The sequence below is a fragment of the Coffea eugenioides genome, chromosome 6 (assembly GCF_003713205.1).
Source record: "Coffea eugenioides isolate CCC68of chromosome 6, Ceug_1.0, whole genome shotgun sequence".
Taxonomy (NCBI): Eukaryota; Viridiplantae; Streptophyta; class Magnoliopsida; order Gentianales; family Rubiaceae; genus Coffea; species Coffea eugenioides.
The window spans coordinates 48,837,683-48,860,579 of record NC_040040.1 but is presented as its reverse complement, the minus strand read 5'-3'; the positions used below and the strand labels follow the sequence as shown (position 1 = coordinate 48,860,579).

Genomic DNA, 22,897 nt, shown 5'->3' with positions numbered 1-22,897 from the left:
ACAACTTTTTAGTCCGACGAGGGGTCGATGCATCTTCATTGAATGTACCTTTTCTTTTTCCCCTTTTGTATGTTAATTCTGTCAATCAACTCATACACATGCTGACAGCAACTCATATGGGTTGCATTTTGCAAACAAGCTTATTTCTTGTCGCTGATCTTAACATTTTTGGACTCTCAAGATGCATTTCTTGATCCAACACTGATCTTGAAAAAGAAAATGGTTTATGACTAATTATTGATCAACAACCAATTTTCTTGTAAGAAAGACACTTATTCATAACGCTTAAATCTTAAAAACTTGTATCATTGGCGCACTTGGTTTTAAGTTGTGTTTGCTACACAAGCAGAAAAAAATTAAGAGGCAAGAAGATATCCTTTGTGGAGGGATCAAATATCTGTGTGTTGAATAAGTACACTGTAACGATGAAATCAGAATTACAGTTAAATTCTGCTGATAAACTACCACAAAAAATAAACCAAATAGGCGAAAAGCCCACCATCATGTCTTGCCTTGAGCTCTTTATGATGGACTTAACCTGATACAGTATCAAGTTTCCATTTCATCAGAATTACACTTCAATTCTGCTGATAAACTACCACAAAAAATAAGCGGAATAGGCGAAAAGCCCACCATCATGTCTTGCCTTGAGCTCTTCATGATGGACTTAACCTGATACAGTATCAAGTTTCTGATAGAAATAGATGTGTCTTTATAAACTCCAGGGGGGTGTATATATACTGTATGTAAGAATCACCGACATTGCATGCTACTTCTAGCAAAATTGATGAAAGAAACGATGAAAAGAAGCAGAAAAATGAATGAAACATGTTGCCATTTGTATAGAAATTGAAGAAGGGCGTATAAATAGGTAGGAACAAAGATTTGAACTCCACTAGGAGTCGTAATGTATATTCTCCAGATAGCTCTTACTTAAGAGGAGCAACTAATGGCAGCAGAAGATTACAAGATAAACTTCAAGAAACAGACAACTCTAGCTACAAAATTCTAAAGTCTATTTATGTCATCATGCAGTTTTAAACGCCTTTTCTTATTTCAGAAAACCAACTAGTATGCCATGCATATTAATATTCCCATGTAAACTTGCATACAAGTGGAAATCTTGCTCCGTAAAAATAACTCACATGGGGAAACAGATATAGACTTCCCTAATTGCTATGGCAGATTGCCAGATTTCATGTTACAAAACCCCTTTTAAGGGCCACAAATTATGTAAAAAAAGGGCATAAACTACCTTTTCTCCCTTAGCTCAGCAACTGGCACATAAATAATAGCTAATTCATTTAAAGCAGCTGCATCCGCTTTACTAGATCTGCTACTTGGTAGCCTGAGCAGCACTTGCTGGAGCTTTTCTATCTTGTCCTTCATTTTACATAGCCTCTCCATCTCCGCCTCTGCCTCCAGCATAACAGTTCTCTTGATATTCATTTTCTTTTTCTTCTTGACTTTTTCTCTCAGAAGCTTCAAGCATACATCATCGCCAAAATCTGCAGGGGTCTGAAACAGAGAGCGTAAGAAGTGATTAAAAGATTAGACTTTCCACTATGGTCACATGGAAATTTGCATTCAGGACCTGGTTATGTAAGGACCAAGTTTGCATAATTAACAGAACCTGGACTGTGACAATTAACATAAGATTAGCAAGAAAATGAACTCCAAGTGGAATGCCTAATAATAAAAATTCATCAGCTTCCTTTGACAATTCTAATCTGACATGTCCGTTTAACAGGGTTTCTATTGATTGACGAATGAAGCGTCTAAACGGCCATTTCATATCTATCATTTCAGGATTCAGAAAGATATCAACTCATCCTTTTTCTACAACATCCTAACTAAAATGTTCTTTTCTGTGTAGTAAATAAATAGCTCTTATAGGCTGTTAATGTGGAGTAAGTATGTAGTCCCATGGTAAGAAGAGAGAATTTGGGTTGAAGTAAAACAGCACATCCAGAGACTTAGCTCCATTTTAACTCAGGACAACAAATCTTGTAAATTAATTTGAATCATACAGCATTTTGCAGGTAGGGAAAAGCATGGCACTAACTTTCCATCCACGTTTACAAATTTTTTTCCTCCAGAAAAACAGAAAAATTAAATAAGCGCCAAAATTTTTGGCTCATTTGGTTATAAAGACATTTATTGCAAAAAAATGTGGACTTAAAGCCAAACAACACCTTGTCGGATTCCAGTGGGGCACATTTGCTCTTAATAAATGAGAGAGAGATAAGAAAGAGGTGGAAGAGGAGGAGAGGTAGGAGAAGAAATCTACCTTGTTGTTGGTTGGGGGTAGTGCAGTCTTATGCCTCTTTCTTGTGAAAGCACTGGCCATTAGGTGTGCAGTCTTTCTCCTGCTGGAACTCTTCAAACCAGGAGATTCCAGTTCATGCTCTATAGCAACATTCTCTGATGTCACTGGATCAGCAGATTTGTCCTCTCCACTACGTGACACAGATTCTTTTGACACTGTTGGACCAGAAGCATTAAGTCTTTTTGCTTTCTGCATGATGTTAGGGATCAATTATATTGTTCAGACTCTGAAAAATGGAATAGTTCCCTTAAGAAAGAAGCTTCAACAGAGTATTTGCAGCATGGTTATGTGATTCATATGAAGTTCAATAAACTTCTATAACTAACAGAGAGCTACCAAAAAAAAAGAGTAATCCTGGAAAAAGGAAAAGAGCAAGCCATGCAGTCTTATCTACAATTTTTCCGGACAGATGAGCTGAGAACAGAAGTACAGAATAATTAGGAATCATGCTTGTTGCCCATTTATAAGGCTTAAATCACTTAAGGTAAAACCTTTGCCAGCATAAATAGTGTGACAAAAACAAAAGAACTCTAGAAAACAACAGAATGTGGTAAGCATTCATGTTAGTGCATTACCTTTCTAGCTTTCAGTGCAAGGTAACGTGCATTCTTGAACCATTTGTTTACCTACAAAAGAAAACCCCAACTTGTTCATAACCAGGCAGATAACAATGAAGATGATAGGCTGTCCACTTTTATTTTATCATAGGAGATCCCATTGAGCACTTTTTGCTTCTACCATACCGCCTTCTCCTTTACCTGTACCCCTTCCCATTCTCTAGAAAAAGAAATGCCTAAACATCCTGATTCAAATGCCTGCTTTGGATCAAACCAATTGCATGACTAATATACATGACTAAAAAACAACTGATAGCGGAAAATACATAAAAAGAAAGAACATCTAAATAGACATGTTTCAGAGTTTAATGATTTTCCGAATAGCTTAAATGAGATTGTTAGCCATTATAGATAAACTATATTGTAACCAGATATACTCTAGCAGCAGTTCTCATTTCATTTTTTTAATTTTTAAGAATCATGCACAACTTACTTGGACAAGAAATAACACTTCTCGGGCATTTTGCATATGGCTTTTTTTTTTTATTTTTTATCAGACAGATAGATCATACCTTCTCAGATTCGAGACCTAGCTGCCTTGAAAGATTATCCCTGATAGTTCTAGAAGGAAGTTCATTCTCTGCAAACACAACACGAAGTTTCTGGCACCAAAAATAAGGAAAAGAGGATGAGCACACAACTTAAGCCAGTAAATGCGTTTACCATATAGGGTCTGACATTACCTCAACCACATGTCGAGGAAATCTGAAAATTGGCCTTTTACTTCTCCCACTTGATAGTTTCTTTTTCACTTCTGCAGAGGTGCCAGGGTTATCCCCAGTAGTGACAACAGTACTTTCCACATTAGACTCTTTTCCTCTATGTTTTCTTCTAGAAGGACCCCAATCTTCATCTTCACTAATTTGTTCACTCACAACAGCATTCTTTCCAAACATTTCCTAAGGTAACACAAACAAAAGTTATAGATTACAAGCTTCTCCCATAGAAAATGCCTCTAGCAAGTCAAATGGATTTGAATATGCCTATAACAAGTAAATACCATTAGAATTCTACTTGCTTTTCTGAAAACCTACAAGTAACTATAGGTCTATAAACACTCATACATATATAGTTACAAAACTCTAGGTTCTTTGTAATTGTTGAACCAAAAAAAAGAAAGTCTCATACCACATGACTTTTTTGTAAAGAACATATTTCAATAACTTCAGAAGCAGTTTAGTTATCTCGTTGCCTTTCTCATGTCACTAAAACAGATAAACATCTTATTTTGCAATTATCAAACAAAACACCATATACCATGGACATACTGAACTCACATCATGTAACTTTATATAATCCACAGCTTTTCGCTGTCTTGGACCGGATAGAACTTCACAATCAGTTGCTTCATCCGATTCGACTCCAGCAATATTACCTTCAGAGACCATGTGCCTCTTATCTAGTCTTTCAGAAAGCAAGAGAACGTCATCTTCAATTGAACTTAAACTGTTGGAACTGCTAGCATCAACACTAGAATCAGATCCAGAGCCAGACATGCTGTTAGGACTATGAAACTCCCTTCCTTCTGGATCATAGTCAACATCTTCAGAGTCATCAGATGGCCATTCCTCTTCCGGGCACAGCAAGGACTCCTTGCCGTCTAATAAAGCAGCTTCTTCCTTGAAGATATCCTGCTTTGAAGCAATAGAATCTTCCTTACAAATGGAGGAGGGACTGTTCAGCAGAAATATTAGTAAGTTTTATGACAGTTGACCTGCCAATTGCTGTCCAAGGGGAAGTTGGTCCCAAGATGAGCATTTGTAACTTCCAATATTTCCATCTTACTCTTACAATATCTACAAAACCAGCCTTCATCTCCTGGAGGAACTGGGAAAATTTTTCTATCATTAGAAGAAACAATTAAGATGAAATTGCAACCACAAGGTATTTCATCTTACAATTAATTCTACCACCAGAAGTTCATCTTGGGCAAAAGGACAAGAACATATGAAAGTCATATAGTTTAGCTGAACTAACTGTTTTCAGTAGACAGAGGTGGATCGAGACATTTTTGGTGAAAAGCACAATTGCATGTCCCGTCGCATAGTACGATATCATTATCAGGGAAAGCTTCACGCAACTTGCATTTTGCACATATTATCTGTAAGACAAGAAAATCACAACTCTCTTGGTAAAGTTGTTCATAGTTGTGTCATAACATATCAGTAACAGCAAGTTTTCTGTCCACTCTCCAGAAGTGCTTTAAAAGAAAAAAGAAAAGAAAAGGAAACAATCAAGTAGGTTATTATGTCACTCCAAACACTTAGAGCATAAGAAGTGCTTTCTGGAGTATGCAATTAGGCTTATAAAAGAATAGAACATGTATGTGCAGTAGTCACTCAGTGTCTCCTATAAGCATCAGTGATTGCTGAAATCCATATATAATGCAGACCAAGAAAACCAAAAAATTGGAGGTATAGGAAAAGCTTGTAAATCCATACATGTTCATGATGAACTGATCCATCTGGAGCAACAGCTGAATCTTCGATATGTCCAACAGAGCTAAGCCCATCCAACTGGCAAATGGCTTCACGTATTCCAAGTTTGCATTTCAATATTTGCTTCTTGGCCCTTTCCAGTTCTTTTTCTGGCTTAATCTTCTCTCGACTAAGGGAGAACAAATATATATACATAACCATAATGTATGTGTTTATAGACATGCTTGTCTACGTCAATGAAAGTCAACTTTTTATCTTTCGTGATAGAGGGCAACTTGATTTGCGTTACTTCAACCTTTGAAACATCTCTGCTTAAAGCAGAATGTGCGCAATAAGGAATAACATGGTCCCAATTTGTGATCTTAGAAATTTGCTTGGCAAATTTTCCCAGACAATGAGCTACTATAATAGAATCTCTCACCAAATTGCAATTCTACTAACAATACAGAACTGTGGTTTTCTTGTCCAATTTACTAACATCAACTTCTTGTTCAATTTGGAGTTGGAAAATGACAAAGTTATAGAGCATCTAAACCAATAAAGAGAGAACTCTGGAAGATATCCGCAGTACACTATGAAACTTCAAGCACTGAGTTCTTCATGTATACTTAAGACTGGATAAGGCAGATTACCATTTGAACAAGAGCACTTCAAGGATAATGTGGACGAAGCTTTTCCAAGTATGAAGAAATTATATATAGGAAGCTGATTTATGAGAAATCTGGGACAGAATGTGGTATTTGGAGAACTTGCAAATTTCCATTGCCTTATAATGTGGCTCTATGGAGTGGGACAATGATATATAGGAAGCATTGCGTGGAACTTCTTGTTTTAAGTCTGAGATCGAAATAACCACCCAACAAGAATTCAGGGAAGATAAATTGTATTAAAAGCCTTCTCATGTAGATTTCCAGATCTTAATCATCGATGTAAGTAAAGAAGCGCCAGTTGACAAAAATGCTTAGAGAGAGAGAGAGAGAAGAAGCAGATTAGCAACTCAACTTGGACTCCTGATTTAGAGTACGGGCACCAGTTGACTAATATGCTCATAAACCAAATTAGCAAATAAACTTGGACTTCCAGCCTTAATGCACAGAGTCCAACTCCAAAGGGCTATTAGCTTCTAGCAAACAGTAAAGGGTCTTGAATTGGTAAATTGGGAAAAAAAGAAGAAAAGGATCGAACTTGATCAAAAACTTATACTAAAACACTTTATAAATGACTCACAAGGAGGACACAGAAAAAAAAGGAAAATTCAACCTTCAGCATTTACATGGGGATTTAGTTTTACGGAAACAGAAGCAGAAACGCCTTAGAAAACATGTAAGTTCTGTTTTTATTTTTATCATAAAAGTCTACAATGTTATTTTTCCTGCTTGTGCCAAGTATTGAGTCCATTCCTAATTGCATAAACTCTTGTATGGATTTCATAAATCAGCTCTAAGGTGTAGTGGACTCAAATTATCAGGTAAATGTCCTAATTCCCTTGAAGTCAATAAGAAGAGCAAATGACCAAATTTTACTTCTTGACTTGAATTATACAATCATGGAGCTTCATTCCACAGGTGCATAAATATCGAACAATCCTTATATTTCAGTATGCTTCCACATTTTCTTTCCCTTCATCTTTGATACTTAAAGTGGAACCATCAATAAAGAAGACTAGACTAGATGACAGAAAATTCGTTTAAGAAGAATAATGTGGATAAATGCACAATACCTGTGCCCCTTCCAGCCTTCTGCAGAATAAGCATCAATAAGGTTCTGCTCCAGCTTAACTTTAATCAACAGGTACCTTGTCCTCCTTTGCAACCTTGATGCTTCATCAAGCTCCAGATTTTCATTCCTCCTATTTCGCCTTTTCCTTCTCTTAACCTTCTGCAAGCCCACATCACTGCTATCCCTTTTTCCACCATCCTTCGAGTTTTTTACCTCAGGTTCATCCTTTCGAGAGGTTTTTAATTCAGATTGCTTCTTCAAGGACTTGGTCTTTTGCATTATTGCTTTCTTAACAATGCTTTTTCTTCTCGAGATATTCCCCTTCCCTTCACCTGGACGATCAAAACATTTCTTCATATGTTTCGATTCGGAATTACCACTCTTAACTTGCAATTTCGGTTTCAATTTCACTCCCTTGCTGCATTGTTTTTTAGGACTTTTCTCTTTTTGGGATGAGTCACTAACGCCCTTCCTTTTTCGCTTTTTCGTTTCCCCAGCCATGTCAATGTAAAACTAATTCAAGAACAACCTGATAAATCATAAACAACAGAATCATAACTTCAAAAATAAACACGAAAATAGGCACGGCGAGCAAAAAATTCCAATTCAAGAAATTAAAAATTAAATAAAGTCTTCCATTAATCAAACTTCATAGAGTAAAATCCACCAAAAAAAAAAAAAATCTTCACCATTAGTACAAACCAATCACTCAACACTCTGAAATCCTGCACCAGAATTAATGGGCACAAGTACAATATACATGTAAACCATAAAGTTGGAATTTTTCAATTTCTTAAGCTGGAAAACGGCTATAAAAACCCAACTTAATTTTGCAATTGTGAGAAAACCCACCAACAATAATCACCCAAAAAATTTAATTCATATGTTTTTTAAACGGAGTGAATTTTCTCTGCAGATATAAATCAAAACTAAAAATAATTATAATAAAAACAAAATCTCCTATAGCCCAGTGGGGCATTTCTGTTGTAGTTTTTCTTGCCATTTGATCATTCAAAACACCGAGGGAAACTAGAGACTAAAATTGAACAGAAAACAAAGGCATTTATTTATACAAGAGGAAAATTGGGCTTACCCCAAGAGAAAGCGGAAGAATGAAGGATTTGGAGCTGCAGCAATGGAGTTAATGCAAGTGTTATATAAGAAAACGAAGATTTTGAATTTTTTTTCTTTTTTTCTTTTAGTTTTTCAAATTTAACTTGTGATTATTTGGCATCATTTTATTTTTATTTTTTTATCTTTTCTGGCAGCATATATGTAGAACAAAATTACTTTTACACAAAAACATTATATAAACTAGAAAAGATAATGCAAAAATGGAGTATTTTTGTTTGGTACAATAAATAAGTATATTTAAATTATTACAAAAAAATTAAAACTAAAGGAGTATTTTTGTTTTATGGAAAAATGAGAATATTTAAATTATTACCAAAAAAAGAGTGCTTTTAAATTTGTGACACAAACACTAATTGTTAGTGCATGTAAGAATCTAAAGAATATAATGAGGATTTAAAAAGTATGAAGCTCGCTCATAAATTCGTGAAACCTGAAATTTAGTCTTTTGGTACCTTAGAATTATTTTTATATTAATTAGCAAGTCAATCAAGTGTAATATTTGCCATGTTAATACTCATCGAAAGTATGCTTAACGTGCCTCAAAATAGTTTGATTAAATGGTTAATTAATCAACTTGATAAATTTAATTAAAACGGATTAATCGGCTGATAATACTTCTCTGTAATTATTCATGTAATAACATCTATTGAATTTTCTTTAGGGATAATTTCAAAGAGGCTTCTAACAGTCTCACTCACCTCCCCTAAACTTTGCAAAATATCAGCTACCTCCCCTAAAACTAAGTAGAGTGTATCAAAGTTCACCCAATTCAAATGCACAAACAATTTTAAGTGTGTATCAGGAGAGACAAAAATACTTCATTCCACATCTGCCCTCAAGATTATCATTAGTGACTTAATTTTTGTTGAATAGTACAAACTATCTAACAACAATGAAATTTTAGGGGGTGTATCTGAAATTGATGGAAAAGGCAAGGTGCCTATTGCAATTTGGAAGGTAGAAGCCTACGGCTCTTTGTGCACAGCTAAACCAACTGTAAAGAGCAACAGTAGTCTTCTCTGCTTGTCTATATAACAGCAAAATGAAGCTGCATAGATGACAATGCATTTTGTTGGGTAGTTGTTGAGCTAAAGCGAAAGCAAAAAAAAGAAGTAATAAACTGAACCAAGCAGAGACAAATATAGATGGCTTCTTCAAGCAATGTAGATGTATCATGGAATTCACCAACTTCATTTGCAATCAGAAATAGATATTGTCGTTGTCATAGAAAAGCAACAATAAAAATTTCTAAGAGTCAGAGGAATCCAAATAAGCTTTATTTCTGCTATTCAAATTGCAGATTCTTTCAGTGGTATGAAGGGCCTGAAGAGGGTGAGCTAAGCAGTCAAAGAGGATAAAGACAATCAATCGTGCAAAGAGAAGAACTAGTGCAGATGGGCAGAGTTGATCAGTCAAATTCCATAGTGAAATGGTTGCCCATAATCAACCTTGTATTTTTAGCTTTTTATGTTTTTATGTTGATTGTAAAAGAAGTTAAATGAGAACTGGTTTACAGTTGTGCAGAACCAAATTGTCCATATAAGCAACCACAGTTGTTATTGAATCCTACAAGCACTGATTACACAAAAACAAAGCTTAGAAGTAACACTGGAAATATAGAGTTTTTGGTTTCAAAAGTACAACCATATCCAAGGCATCAGCAGATACATACGTCCTATAAGCTGTCCAGAACATTTGTCAAAATCTTAGTTCTAGCAATACAAAAGATACGAGTGGTTAACAAATTTGTGTCTTTTCCGTCAAATGGCACCACTCAGGTGTTAGTAAATGTCAAAAAATCAAATACAATTGTTTCTGCACCATCTAAATAACAAAAGATTTGTACCAACTTAAAACCTCAAGCTAAAGCTACTGCTACCATTGTGTGTGTCATGAGTAGTTGAACCATTGATGTTGAGAGATGTCTCTACTCGGGAGCTGTTAGTGTAGCCAACTGCAGTTGATTCAGGAGTTAATTTTGAAGTTTTCCTACTGAGGTTAGATGTAACAGATGGTGTAGATTTATTTGAGGTTATACAGATTCTTAAACTCATAATGTAAACAGGCAATAAGAACAAATACCTTTCTCTAGTAGATTGAGTTGGCGGGCTTGGATTACTACCTTGACTGGAAACTACAACAGGCTCACTGCCACCAACATGAACCTACAAAAATAACTCATGTGTTAGTACCACTGTGATCTATCAAAATCAGTTCATGTGCTTTCTCACAATAAAAGACATTAACCCATAAAACAAATCCTTCAAGGCTTGTATTTGCAATTCCCCTTCCCGGCTTTGCTCTTCTTTGAGTAACGTGCCATGAAAATTGATTGCAAATAAGAATCTGCAGTAGTAAAAGCATTTCTGTTAACTGACTATATAGATTGAACCTTTTGAGTTCCATTGCTGCTTGTACTCTTTCCCCTCACAGGTGCTCTTTGGCATGTTCTGCTATTATGACCAAAAGCTTTGCAGTTTCCACATCTCAAAGTGGTTGACCTTTTTGTTTGAGATGGAGCTGGTTCATCAGGTCCTCTTCTCCTATTCACTCTTGGACGACATGGAGCTCTTCTCAATGGTGGTGGAAGGACAATTTTTGGTGTAACATCAGGTAATGGAGGCCATTTCTTCTCGTGAGGAACTAGATGGATCGTTCCAATATATGCCTTTACATACATTTCTGTTAAGAAGCATGGATCACAAAAGTTCTCCAATTTTTGTCTTCTGTATATAATTCCAAGTGCAGCATGCTTATAAGGTAGTCCTTACAACTGGAAAGCACCACAGTCACATGTCCTGTTCTTCAAATTCACTATAAATGATCTATCAGCATCACCAACTTCAAATACATCCTCACTTACCATCTGTAGTGTACATCTCCTGGAAGTCTGAGCAATGCCCTTTAGTTTTGTAGTGATATTTGGAGGGATAGTAGAGGTCCATGTGCAAGCCTTTTGATACCTTTTATGCAACTTTTTCATAAATTTTTTCCTTAAACCATCAGTAAGGGTCAATACTGGTTGGCCCCTTAAGTCTCCAATCCATGCATTGAATGATTCAATAAAGTTGTTGGTAACATGATCACATTTCATTTCTGTAGAGAATGCATGCCTAGCCCAAGCAGAGAGTGGAATCTTGTATAAGTATCTCCAAGCTTCTACATTGATGTCTTTAATGCTCTGCATTGCTTCGTGTGGCCTACTGTATCATAACTCTTAGCAGCCTTCCAGAAGAAACTGTTTAATAACATTCTAGGAAATTGAGCCTTGAAGTTATTGCAAATGTGTTTACAACAGTATCTTCTAGTGGCATATGGCAACAATTGTTCATATGCAAGGTTGAGTCCCTATATTAAAAGCAAAACCAATTAGGTGAAATAACAAATGTACAACATTTCTGTTCAGAAATCTAAAGATAAATAGTCTGTAATACCTTTTGTCTATCACTCATGAAAGTTAAGGGAACATTGTTATGAAATGGTCCAAAGAATTCTTCAAAAAAGTGAAAGAACCAACACTGTGTCTCTTTGTTTTCGACCTCAGCAACAGCGAATATAATGGGAAATATGCTATTATTGGCATCCAATGCCACAACAGTTAGCAATACTCCACCAAAACTGCCTTTCAAATGACAACCATCAAAACCAACAAAAGGTCTACATCCAGTCAGAAATCCATCCTTTTGTCCTTTAAAACTTACAAAAAGTCTCAGAAATCTTGGCTCAACTAGTATATTTGGTCTATCACAATGAATCTTACATATACTTCCAAGATTATGTTGTCTTAAAAGCACAATATACTTTGGCAGCTTACTATATGATTCAGCATGTGTCCCTTCGATTTCTTCTCCGGCTTTTTGTTTGGCTCTATACACTTGCTATTTGCTAGGATGAACACCAAACTTTAGCATCTCAGCTTCAATACCCTTTCTGGACATGTGAGGATGGGTTCTCATTAGAGTAACAAGTTTCTTGGCCATCCAATCGGAGGTGGCCTCACAATTCTTGTTATCCATCACACAAGTATGTTTAGAACTATATGATTTAATCATGAATGTTATTGAATCAGCAATAGGTTAGGCATGAATCCTCCACTTGCATCCATCAATAGCACAAATGGCAATGCACCTAGTTTTCTCATTCTTTAACTTTTTTATGGGGAATCCTTTTTGGATCACATAATGCTTTAAATCTGCTTGAAATGCATCAATATTAGTGAATAGTTGCCACTTCTTGAACTCTATGTCTTCCCTTCGGTTGTAAGTCCACATCTTAGATCTCAACAGTTCTCTTAAAGGGTCAATTTCTTGCGTTGATTCCGAATCTGGGACAATTTCACTGGTTTCATTATCATCAAATTTAGAAAAATCATCATCACCAGTGTCACTATGGGACATTGTCACATGCTATTCAGTTATATCATCTTCATTGTTACCGTCGAAGCCTTGTTCCCATGATTCATCAGAACTAGATTCAAAGCCATACTCATCCTCAGAGTTGATGTCATGAACTTCAATATTTTTGCTGGCTACATGGATTTTTTGCATTCCTAAATTCTCATGATCACCTGCAACATTTCTGTTTAACAATATATCACCCTGTTCAGCAGGGATAATGTCCGTGCTGAACACTTCTATGTTGATCACTAGTTGTCCTTGATGCACCTTGAGCATTTCATGTATTGCCTCATTATCATTCACGTCTATATAACCCTCTATTCTAGATATTGCACACCTCATGGGCAGCAGAAAATTAACATTCCCAGGCATTTCATGCAAACCTTTCTCAGTAACATCATTCAACAGATTAATATATAAGTAATTTTGAGGATCTACATTAGGAATTCGTACTTTTCTCCCCGTACAATGGACTACAATACCATGAATACCACCAATCACCATCCTACAATTGTAGAAATTGTAGTCTTTTATGTTTCAGTCTCAAGTTTGACAATATAGGATACTATACAAATCTTAAACAAGACATATAATACCAGCTCCATCCAACTCTTCTAGTTTCAAATACACAACTTTTTTTTGAATGATACAAAAATGATCATCACGGGTGCACAAATACACATTACAATTAATAGCTATCATTCCCAAAAATTAGGAAAATATCATAATTTAACACTTTTTCTATTCTATTGGTCATCCACAACTAACAGCCCCTATCTCAAATTTCATTCGCAAAAACATGTTTATTCCATTACATTGAAACCACAATAGTCATAACATCAACAGCAAATTCGACAAACTAGTAATGGTAAAGCCAATAAACGTAGCCATGTTCACACAGAACACAGTATAGAAACATGATCAATGACAACTGCCTTAACACATGTTTCATAACTATAAAAACATGATCAATGACAACAACCTCAACATCCATAACCAAAGTATAAAACATTCAAATGGTTTACAGCAAAAATTTGTAGAGTCTAACCTTGCTTTGCTTGAGATGTTCTTCTTTACTCAGCTTTTCCACATCTTCCAGGAGAGCAATTCCCACTTCAACTCCCTCTCTCTCTGCTTTCCTCAATATGGCTAAAGAAGCTATATTTGTCATTAAATAAAATCCATCACTGTACCTCCTGCTGTCACTTCAATCACCAAAAGAGCACCCTTTTTTGGCGCCATTTCCCCTAACTGATATTAGCTATTAGTTTTGCATCCAAATTGTAGTTAAGTTGGTTAATCATTTGCATTACTCATTTAACTAATTCTGTCAAAATAGTTTCGAAATATATCATAAGTTATGAGGGTCTATCTATCAATTCATCATCGATGATATCACAAATAGGGCCCAATAACCTGACAGGGGAGGTATTTGATATTATGCAAAATTTAGGGGAGGTGATTGAGACTATTAGAAACCTCCTGAGATTTCTGAAATTATCCCTTTTCTTTATCTTGCTATGTTACTTTTATTTGGTTTGATGTTATTTGTTATTTTCTTAATACAAATATCATTAAAGTAAGTTCTAATTCTTCATTTGTACTTGAATCATTTTAATTACTTTATTAAATGTCCTATTATCGTTATTACTTATGAGTTTCCTACCAAATTTTTTTTCTTCCTTTTTTCTGCTTCAAAAGAGTTTTTCTTCAAAGGTTCCTAACTGCCAATCACTTAGGACCCTTAAACCCATTGTGGAGGCCCAATCATAATGCCCACTATCAAGTCCAAAAACAACCACAAATCGCTTAATGGAGCTGGGGCAAGGAATGAGGAAAACATCGGGGAGACGTCATTGGTGCGATCCAAGTGCTTTAGCCAAAATAGAAGGAAAGAAAATTTTCCAATTTATAGATTCTAGGAAACAATTTAACGAACCTACATGGTCTTTCTGATCAATCATTCGTAAAACTTCACAAACTCATCGGTCCTTCGTTATTTATTATGTTTCTTGTAAATAATTCATAACATTTTGTGTGCGGGCAAGGAGCTAATGGAACCGAGCTGTTCGATTTGAGCTTCTCACCTGCAAACACAATGACACAAAAAGACACAGGATTGGGACTTGTCCCCAGGTAACTCTAATCCCTATGATCCTGTTTGATAACTTAGTTCAGTATTTAAATTTAATGAATTCAAATCTTAATGCGTTCAATCCGTTTGATAATAAAAAATTGAACATCTAAATTAATTAAGTGGCACTGAATTTTCTAAACAAAATTTGCTCCAAAAAATAAGTGATAAGTTATTCACTTATCACTGAATGTAACCTACACTCAAATGTATTTGATTTAATACTTAACAATTCAATAATTTAATATTTTCAAATTTCAAATTTCAATTTTATCAAATGTACCCTTAGTATTTATAACTTAAGGAACTGGCACGGATTGCGGGAAATCGGGGAGTATTAATTACTATAGGAGGAGCCTTAAGTTGGCTCCTGTGTAAGTAGCTTCTAACAGCTGTTACATCAAACGGTGCAACGTTATGTTAGCCACAATCTGGCCAGACATGTAGCTTGGGTATGCCAAGTTCCCATGAACATTAATGGGTAGTCACGGGCAGTATTGGTCGAGCCTGCGATTCGAGTCCCCACATTTTGCAAATCAAAATTTCCTGTTTGTTGATTTTAGTCAAAAATCTATGAGGCTCATGAATTAATCAACCCTCGATTATGGATGCTTGTTTCTGGTCAATTATTCATAAAATTTCACACATTCATCAACCCTTCAAATTATACTTTTTGTCTCTGATAAATTACTCATAAAATTCTGCAAATTTCAACTACTTGATACATTCATGTGAATAATAAACCACAGAACAAAAATACCAAGTGCTCAAATATGGCAACGGAGTTGAACATATATCTATATGATGCTAATACATTAATATACAGCTTTATATAGTTGAAAATGCTAGATAATGCAAATAATTTCCACTTAGTAAAGATGTCCCAACTTAGTGAAGATCATGTCCTTGGAGGAAGGGAAAGGATAGAGAGGTGCATTGGAACTTTCTGCAGTATTTTTCCTGTTACTCCTTATGTGATGCCTTCTGCGCACTGCGCGGGGAGGATGATCTCTTCCCACCACCATCTCCTTGTGTTCTGTAACTTCTAAAAGTTTTGCCTTTCTCCTCAAAGTCTCTGAAAAAAACTGCTCTTCCTTTTCTTCATTATCCTACAAATGGAAAACATTTTATTATCAACATAGTGTAATATTCTCTTGATTTGTAAATCTGTAGTATCTGGTTTTGTTCTTCAGATTTATTTGTATTTGTGTGTAGTTGATGTAATTTCTACCATTAATGCAGATTTCATGAATAATAATGTTTTTATTTTTTTAAAAAAAAGTTTGGCCGGAAAATGTCCAATATAGTGAGGAAAGCTTTCCAATGAGCCTTGGTATTCAAGATACTGAATGCCATGAATCTAAGGATGAAATGGATAATGAGTATAAGTATTAGATAAAATTTTAAAGTATTACCCAAAATAAAATTTAAAATGATACGTGACATAATTTTAGTAGCATCTATAACAGTATCTAAACTTAATCCAAAAATAAAATCCAGGGTTGGTTCATGACCACATGACCATACTTGTGTCGTAAATCCATTTGACAAATTGGCCCTTAAATAAGCCAGAATTTTATTGGTATTCATTATCACTCAAACAAGCCAAAATTTGAAATAGAGGAATAGGGTAGCAAGGTGAGGTTTCTTCAAATTTTTGCTTTGTAAAAGTTCATCACTTCTCAATATATTTCTATTTGAATGATATGTACAATTTGGTTCACAAAAAAATTAGAAAAAAAAGGAGGAGCACATAGTCATCTCTGTAATTAACAAAATGAACATCTTATGTATTGCAAAAAGGAAATAAACTCACTTTTACTACACAAGTGTGTGGCATTGGACATTTCACAGGTTGATCTTCCTCTAAGGGCTCTATTGGATGAGTGACAGGCCAGAACTGATCAAGATTGGTATGCACTTCATTTTGCTGAAAATCCATGGTATGTTTCTCTTGTTGAGTTGATTTCTCTGGTAACTTGATACAGTTAGAACTTCCACATCCCAATATTCCAGCAGTAGCACGGCCTAATGAGAACAGAAGCCTAACAAGGCAAGAAATGAAGAAAGAAAACTTGCTTAAAACATATATGATGTACATCCACATCGGGATCATAAAAAAGGTGCTCGGCTATGTTGATAGGTATAACAAATATAGGCATAAAAATGCTCACCAAAAAAAAAAAAGAAAAGAAAACGGAGGAAGAAAACTTTGGTACGTTTTCATTTGATACATATTAGTCTTAAAGCTTGTACAAATTTGGATATAGGATAGAGAGATGTGGATTTATTTAGTCTCTTGACTATGTCGAACTAAATTCGTTTCTTTAATTATTCATTTTTTGTATCAAATTCGTAAAATTGAACTATTTAGTTGGATCAAAATAATTCTTAAGTGTACACTGGTCATTGAAATTATGATGAAATTAGACACATCATATGTTTAACAATTCAATAAAACCAATTTTTTTTTTCTAAAAAAAAGTTGACAAATTAATAATTGAAAGGGACAATTTGATAGGAGTAGAGTAACATACCGAGGTGTATAGAGAACAGGAGAAACAACAAAAGCTAGAAAATTGAAGCAAAAGCCCTTTCCGGGCTCCAACCATGTATTATACTATGTGATTTGAGAGAGTTAAAAAGCCTCGGTGGGATCACCTGAATAGTGAAAGATGAAAGATTCCCACCATTTTCCCACTACATTGAACCTTTTTCTTTCTTTAGTCAATCACAGGGACCCTCGAACTCTGCTTTGCATCATTTGCATGAGGTAAAAGATGAGAGGAAGAGAGTAGTGTTGCTTCACTTTTGTGCGCTCTTTTAGAATTCTACCGTTCTGTTTGAAAATGCTGATAGGCAACAAATCTTGACTTTTGAGCATTTCTTGGTTTTGCAGAAGGCTAGCATAACAACGCACACAAACTCAGACGAGACAGCCGAAAGATTGAAACAGTTGTTGTATTTCACCTTTAGCCATGTACTTTCCGCTTGTTGGCTTGTCTGCAGGGAGATATCTTACGTGAAACTTGCTTTTGAAAAAGCTAATCTTTACAATATATTATTAGGATTTGATTATTCACAAAAAGCAAAAACTTCCAAGCTGTTCATTCTGGGTCCAAGATCTAACAGTACAACAGAAAGCTTAAGAAAAAGGGCTAATTACATTAACCTCCCCCGAGGCTTGACCTTATTACCAAACAAACATTATTGTGGTTTGGCAAGATCAACCTCCTTGAATCTCCAGAAGTTTATCACATACCTCCCTACCATAATAGTTAAGAATGAAGATGAAATCAGCCAAAAAGAAATGCCAGAGCCTCAAAATGCCATTCGTCCACAAAGAATAGTAGCGTCGTTCTTTCCTGCACTATTTTACCCCATAGACACAGTATTGTTCTTCTTCGATGTTCATCAGGCAACCTCATAAATCAACCCTACAAATCCTATAACCTCTAGCAAATCCATTGGAGCCACAAAAAGGAAAAAAAGTCCCTTCACAAGCAAATCCACCCAAACTATTGACCCTCACGAGCAAATCTACCCAAACTTAAGACACTTCCCAATCCTTCATACAAAAGAAATCTGCCCAAATTAATATACAGCAAAGTGGATTGATTTCAGAGATCAGTTAAGTTAGACACTTTCCTTTCCTTCACAACTCTTTCCCCATCCCAGCTACAGAACAATAACAACCCTGAGTACCTAGGGAGACAAATGAAGGCTTCCAGTAGCTCGCGTAGTTCGACTTCTGAAAGTTCATTCTAATCATAAACAACTTGGATCCTTTTGGTGGGAAAACCATGAGGGTTCAAGACATCGAACATGAAGGCACACTAGGTTGATAGGTATATGATGCATTGGACTCGGCTGGCCTGTAAAATAGCCTTTGGCACAAAGGCTGGCTCATATCATGAATAGTCTTGTTCAATTGACCTATCTATTAATCAAGATATTGAAGACTGCAAAAATCCATCACTATTGAGGAATGGTATTTGGATCTTAGCTATTTACACAGAAACAAGAAAGAAAGTACAAATAATTTTGGATCCTGTTTTCAAACATCACCATGAACAACCATTTCTAACAGTAGCTGAAAAAATCAGCAATATAGAGCAAGTATCTCTTGTGCAAGAAGTGTATTTAGCAAGTTAGCAGTCAGAGATGTTGGAACTGTGCACAAGTACATGATTGATTTATCAACTATCTGCAGCTGCCAAACAGCTAAGGCAATAACAGTTTACAAACAGAGAAGCCAAGCCTCAGAATTGCAGTCTCTAAACTTCTTTAGTTTACAGGCTTGCCAAAAGCCCGAACAACAAGTAATGAAACAGTACAATAATAGCATCTACTGCAGGTGCCAATTTAAGAGAACTAACCACAGCCATTCTTGACATGTAGGCCAAGATTAAGTCAAAAGAACCACTCAATCTCCGCTGGCACAACCCTTACAGCCACAATGGACACACTCTATAACCTTCTCTTCTCGCAAATGCTTAGGTACTCGGCACACACATGTTGTTTGAAAGTTGTGATCTCGAGGTTGCATACATCGTAGACAGCAAAGACGTTCATACCCAGGCTGTCATGATTGCCAAAAAACATGAGAACTGGTTGCAAAAAGGAGAACCATGATTGCAAAAAAGCATGAGAAAGGGCTGCAGCAAAGGAGACAGAAGCACTACTTATCCCATGCCCAACCAAGAAAAGAAGAACTAGCTAGTGATATTAGTAAGAAATTGTACAAAAACCTGCTGACAAAATTGCAAACAGTTTCAGAAAACTATCTCGAAAATTTTGAACAAGATGCAAAGTAACTTGTATATTGTGTTAGTTTCCAAACTCCAATTTCATGCTATATTCTGGTCACACATTTACTTTGATATCACGAGAACATACTTGGAGTTAGGTCTATCATCCTGCCCATCCAGCTGCAATAGATACATTTCAAGTTAACCATAAACTTCAGACTCGCCATAGCCATGACTTGTGATTATAAATTTCTCAGGTAGATGATTCACACTCAAGATGGAGAAAAAGTTAAATGCCCATAAAAACCCACCCACACAAAGATTAATACCCATCCAAAATAAAGGTAGATAAATACCCAGAAAAACTAATTTCCCAACACTAAAAGATGGGAAGAAAAAAAAACTAAAAGAACGGACCTTTTTCCACTTAGCAATTAAATTCCGATCTGCATACCCCTGGTCCAAGCAAAAATCAAACAATTCCTTGGAGATTTCCTTCCTTCGGTAATATACGTCAAAAACGTAGCGACTCTTCTGATGGGCTATTTTGAAGATGGGCCACAGTGCCTCACATTTTCTTTTATTATCATTTGGATCATTCTCAGCTGTTTAATAAAGAAAATAGGAAAACAAACAAGAAAGTTAGTCAAAGATTGATCTCTCAACTTCAACAACAGAAAAAGAAATGGAGCTTTCATAAGACATTGAGTAGTCAAAACCTTCTCTCATCTTGGCTTGTAATTCATTAAGAGTAGGCTCAATCAACTCCCAACCTTCAGGGTACTGAACACGGTTAGTCTTCACCTTTGGCATTTGAACTGCAACCAGAGCACAATTTATGACATAATAAGAGCTTTCCGGACAAATAATTCCACAATCTCAGTGCTTTGAATCTCATTGGAAGCATTTATTTTTCCCCCTTAAACCCAAACAACATGAAAAGAAGACTGATTCTAGAGGCTCAGGTCTGTCTCAATTCTTCGTTGACAATCTCTCATTGATTAGAGTGAGGTATCTTCAGAATTTCATTATAGATCTATCCAACATTTTGAACCATAAAGACGAGCAGAAAGTAGGCACAAATAAATAAAAATGTCAGCGAGGAAAATCTCACATTCAATAGGCATAAAAACCTTAATCAGCACCAAGTTCAAAGGATCTACTTCACCACCAAGCAAAGAGTGCACAAACAGCACAGAAAAGAGGAAACTAGGGATTGTTTATTACATTGGTTAATCAAAGTCTGAAGATCCACAATAAAAGAAAAGAGAATGCAAGCCACATTAAAACAGCAATGAACTTGAACAAAGTACAGAATATATGTCTACCAATTTCAATGTTCTAGTCCATAAATTATGGCATTGGAAACTTCATAGCTTTCTTACACTGATACTGTAGCTAACTTCAACGTAACAACTTAAAAGTTTAAATCATATTATAGTTAACTTTTCTATACCAACTTCAAAGTTTTAGCTAGCTGAGATTATTGAAATGCAGCTCCTTCAACCAATCAAAACTTGTGAAAGTTGAAACTGTAGTTCAATGAAACTCATAACAAATTTATATGTATCATAATCTATCCTAGGTTTCAATAAGAACAACACGGCAATGTTGGATAAACTACGTGTATGATATAAAAACATACTGGAAAATGCTAAAACCTATGCCTGAAACCAAATGAAGGAAAAAAAAAAACAAAAATACAAGCATGGTTTCCCCTAGGACCTAACCTACTAGTATCCAGAGTGGATTAGCTTAGGTCATATCTCCATTACTCTTTGAAATACAGAACCAATTCTCCAAATTTTTCATTAAGCATTGACTCGCCCCCTGTCTATCAAAGCTTGAGCATATTTCCCACTCCAACACAAAGAGTTAAAGTCCCTACTTTGCACTACTTCATGCTTGCGACAATGTGAAAGGTCAACTTAAAAAGGTTTATATTCCCTCATTCTGGATCCAATTGGGGTGAATGACCTACTGTGAGAGAGCTAAGAACCTCTACTTCCTAAAAAATCCAATTTTTATCAAAAATTACAAACAACAATGAGTTCTTTCAACACAAACTGGTCAGTGCCCGAAATATTTCTGAAAAGAAAAAGTCAATTTCTCAATCAACTCTGGTCAGATTCAGGCAAACCATATACCAATCCACAGCTCTCTTATGGAGCCTTATAGCCAGCAAGACCCAAATCAAATTATCTGAGGTGTGACTACCATAAATTAAAAAAAAAAAAAAATTTCCCACAAGCTGAATTTAGTAACCGTGCAAGTGACTAAAAACTTACCTTCCCCCAAATGGAGTGAAAAACTAAACCCAAATAATCAAAATAAATCACGGAAAACAAAAAATGATTACCCTAAGCCTACATTATATCAAGAAGACACGTTGATCAATTTTAACCCAGACTGTTGTTTGCACAGTTTGGACCTAATATTAGTCTTTTCATTCCCAAAAAGCAGGATATAAAGGAGCATAGAAAATTCAATCTTAAGCTTTCTGTCAAGAAATCAATTTTGATTAAGAATTATAACCGGAATAGACAAATTAAGGGCGCAATTATCTCACTTTAACAGCGAATACTACTAATTAACTTCTCCCACTAAACCCAAGTCATAACTCATACCATCCTCCCTCATTCCAAAACCATATTCCACTTTACAAATTGCAGAAAATTAAATCAAAATCGAACTTTAAACAAAATTATTTTGATTCAACCATCTCTTTGCCGACTTGAATCCGATATTTTGAATACCAACTAATATTTTGAATAATAACCAATGACACAATATCCCCAGGTATTTTTATCTCTTTTTTGAAATTTGAGAAACTCTAGAAATCATCAGACTCAGAAAGGAATCAAATCATATCTGGATCTCCAAGATAAATATTCGATATAAATACTAAGAAAATATATAGAAAAGCATTAAGGTAAAAAAAAAAAGGGAAAAAGACTTACAGGATAAGAAGGGTAATCGAGTAGAGCCTTCAGAATCAGTTGGGATTCAAGCTAATGGAGGAATTTTAAAAGCTTTACCTCAGGAGGGAAAGGGGAGGGTTTTGCAAGGGTAGGAATTTGACCCTTGTTGTAATGTGGAATTGGACTTGGAAAGCGGGTGTGTTTGTACGGGAGATTATTTGAAATAAGGGATAATTTCAGAAAACTCAGGGAGGTTTCTCACAATTTCACTGAGTTCCCCTGAGGTTTAGAAAATTACACCTACCTCTTTTGATTTGATAATTGTAGTAACAAAACTTTAAAATAATATTGACTTGGTAAAATTTTTAAATAAATACTCAAATATGCCCTTATGTAATGAGTTTTAATTTATTTTTCTATATAATCATAAGATTATATAGTAAAATTATAAAAAAAA

General features: G+C 35.4%; 3 protein-coding genes across 4 annotated transcripts; all 3 read right to left on the bottom strand.

Moving 5' to 3' along the window:
- Positions 1-1,026: 1,026 nt before the first annotated feature.
- On the bottom strand, positions 1,027-8,269 carry LOC113773180 (pathogenesis-related homeodomain protein-like). The gene is made up of 11 exons (XM_027317756.1): positions 8,197-8,269; positions 7,105-7,632; positions 5,388-5,553; positions 4,924-5,047; positions 4,661-4,773; positions 4,224-4,577; positions 3,630-3,845; positions 3,459-3,548; positions 2,905-2,955; positions 2,291-2,518; positions 1,027-1,518 (listed from the first exon to the last, which is right to left on the bottom strand). The coding sequence occupies exons 2-11, from the start codon at positions 7,602-7,604 to the stop codon at positions 1,252-1,254; spliced, it is 2,109 nt and encodes a 702-aa protein (XP_027173557.1). The 5' UTR covers positions 7,605-7,632; positions 8,197-8,269; the 3' UTR covers positions 1,027-1,251.
- A 7,248-nt stretch (positions 8,270-15,517) lies between these two features.
- On the bottom strand, positions 15,518-16,875 carry LOC113774318. Its single transcript, XM_027318868.1, has 2 exons — positions 16,585-16,875; positions 15,518-15,877 (listed from the first exon to the last, which is right to left on the bottom strand). Exons 1-2 carry the CDS (start codon positions 16,873-16,875, stop codon positions 15,638-15,640), a joined length of 531 nt encoding a protein of 176 aa, XP_027174669.1. The 3' UTR covers positions 15,518-15,637.
- Positions 16,876-18,822: 1,947 nt separating this feature from the next.
- LOC113775036 (protein BUD31 homolog 2-like) lies at positions 18,823-22,647 on the bottom strand. 2 transcript variants are annotated; one of them, XM_027319756.1, is made up of 4 exons: positions 22,480-22,647; positions 20,239-20,337; positions 19,937-20,124; positions 18,823-19,350 (listed from the first exon to the last, which is right to left on the bottom strand). In XM_027319756.1, exons 2-4 carry the CDS (start codon positions 20,330-20,332, stop codon positions 19,195-19,197), a joined length of 438 nt encoding a protein of 145 aa, XP_027175557.1. In that variant the 5' UTR covers positions 20,333-20,337; positions 22,480-22,647; the 3' UTR covers positions 18,823-19,194. The 2 variants fall into 2 exon arrangements, with proteins under 2 accessions (XP_027175557.1, XP_027175558.1); XM_027319757.1 differs by lacking the exon at positions 18,823-19,350 and adding an exon at positions 19,403-19,699.
- Positions 22,648-22,897: the final 250 nt, after the last annotated feature.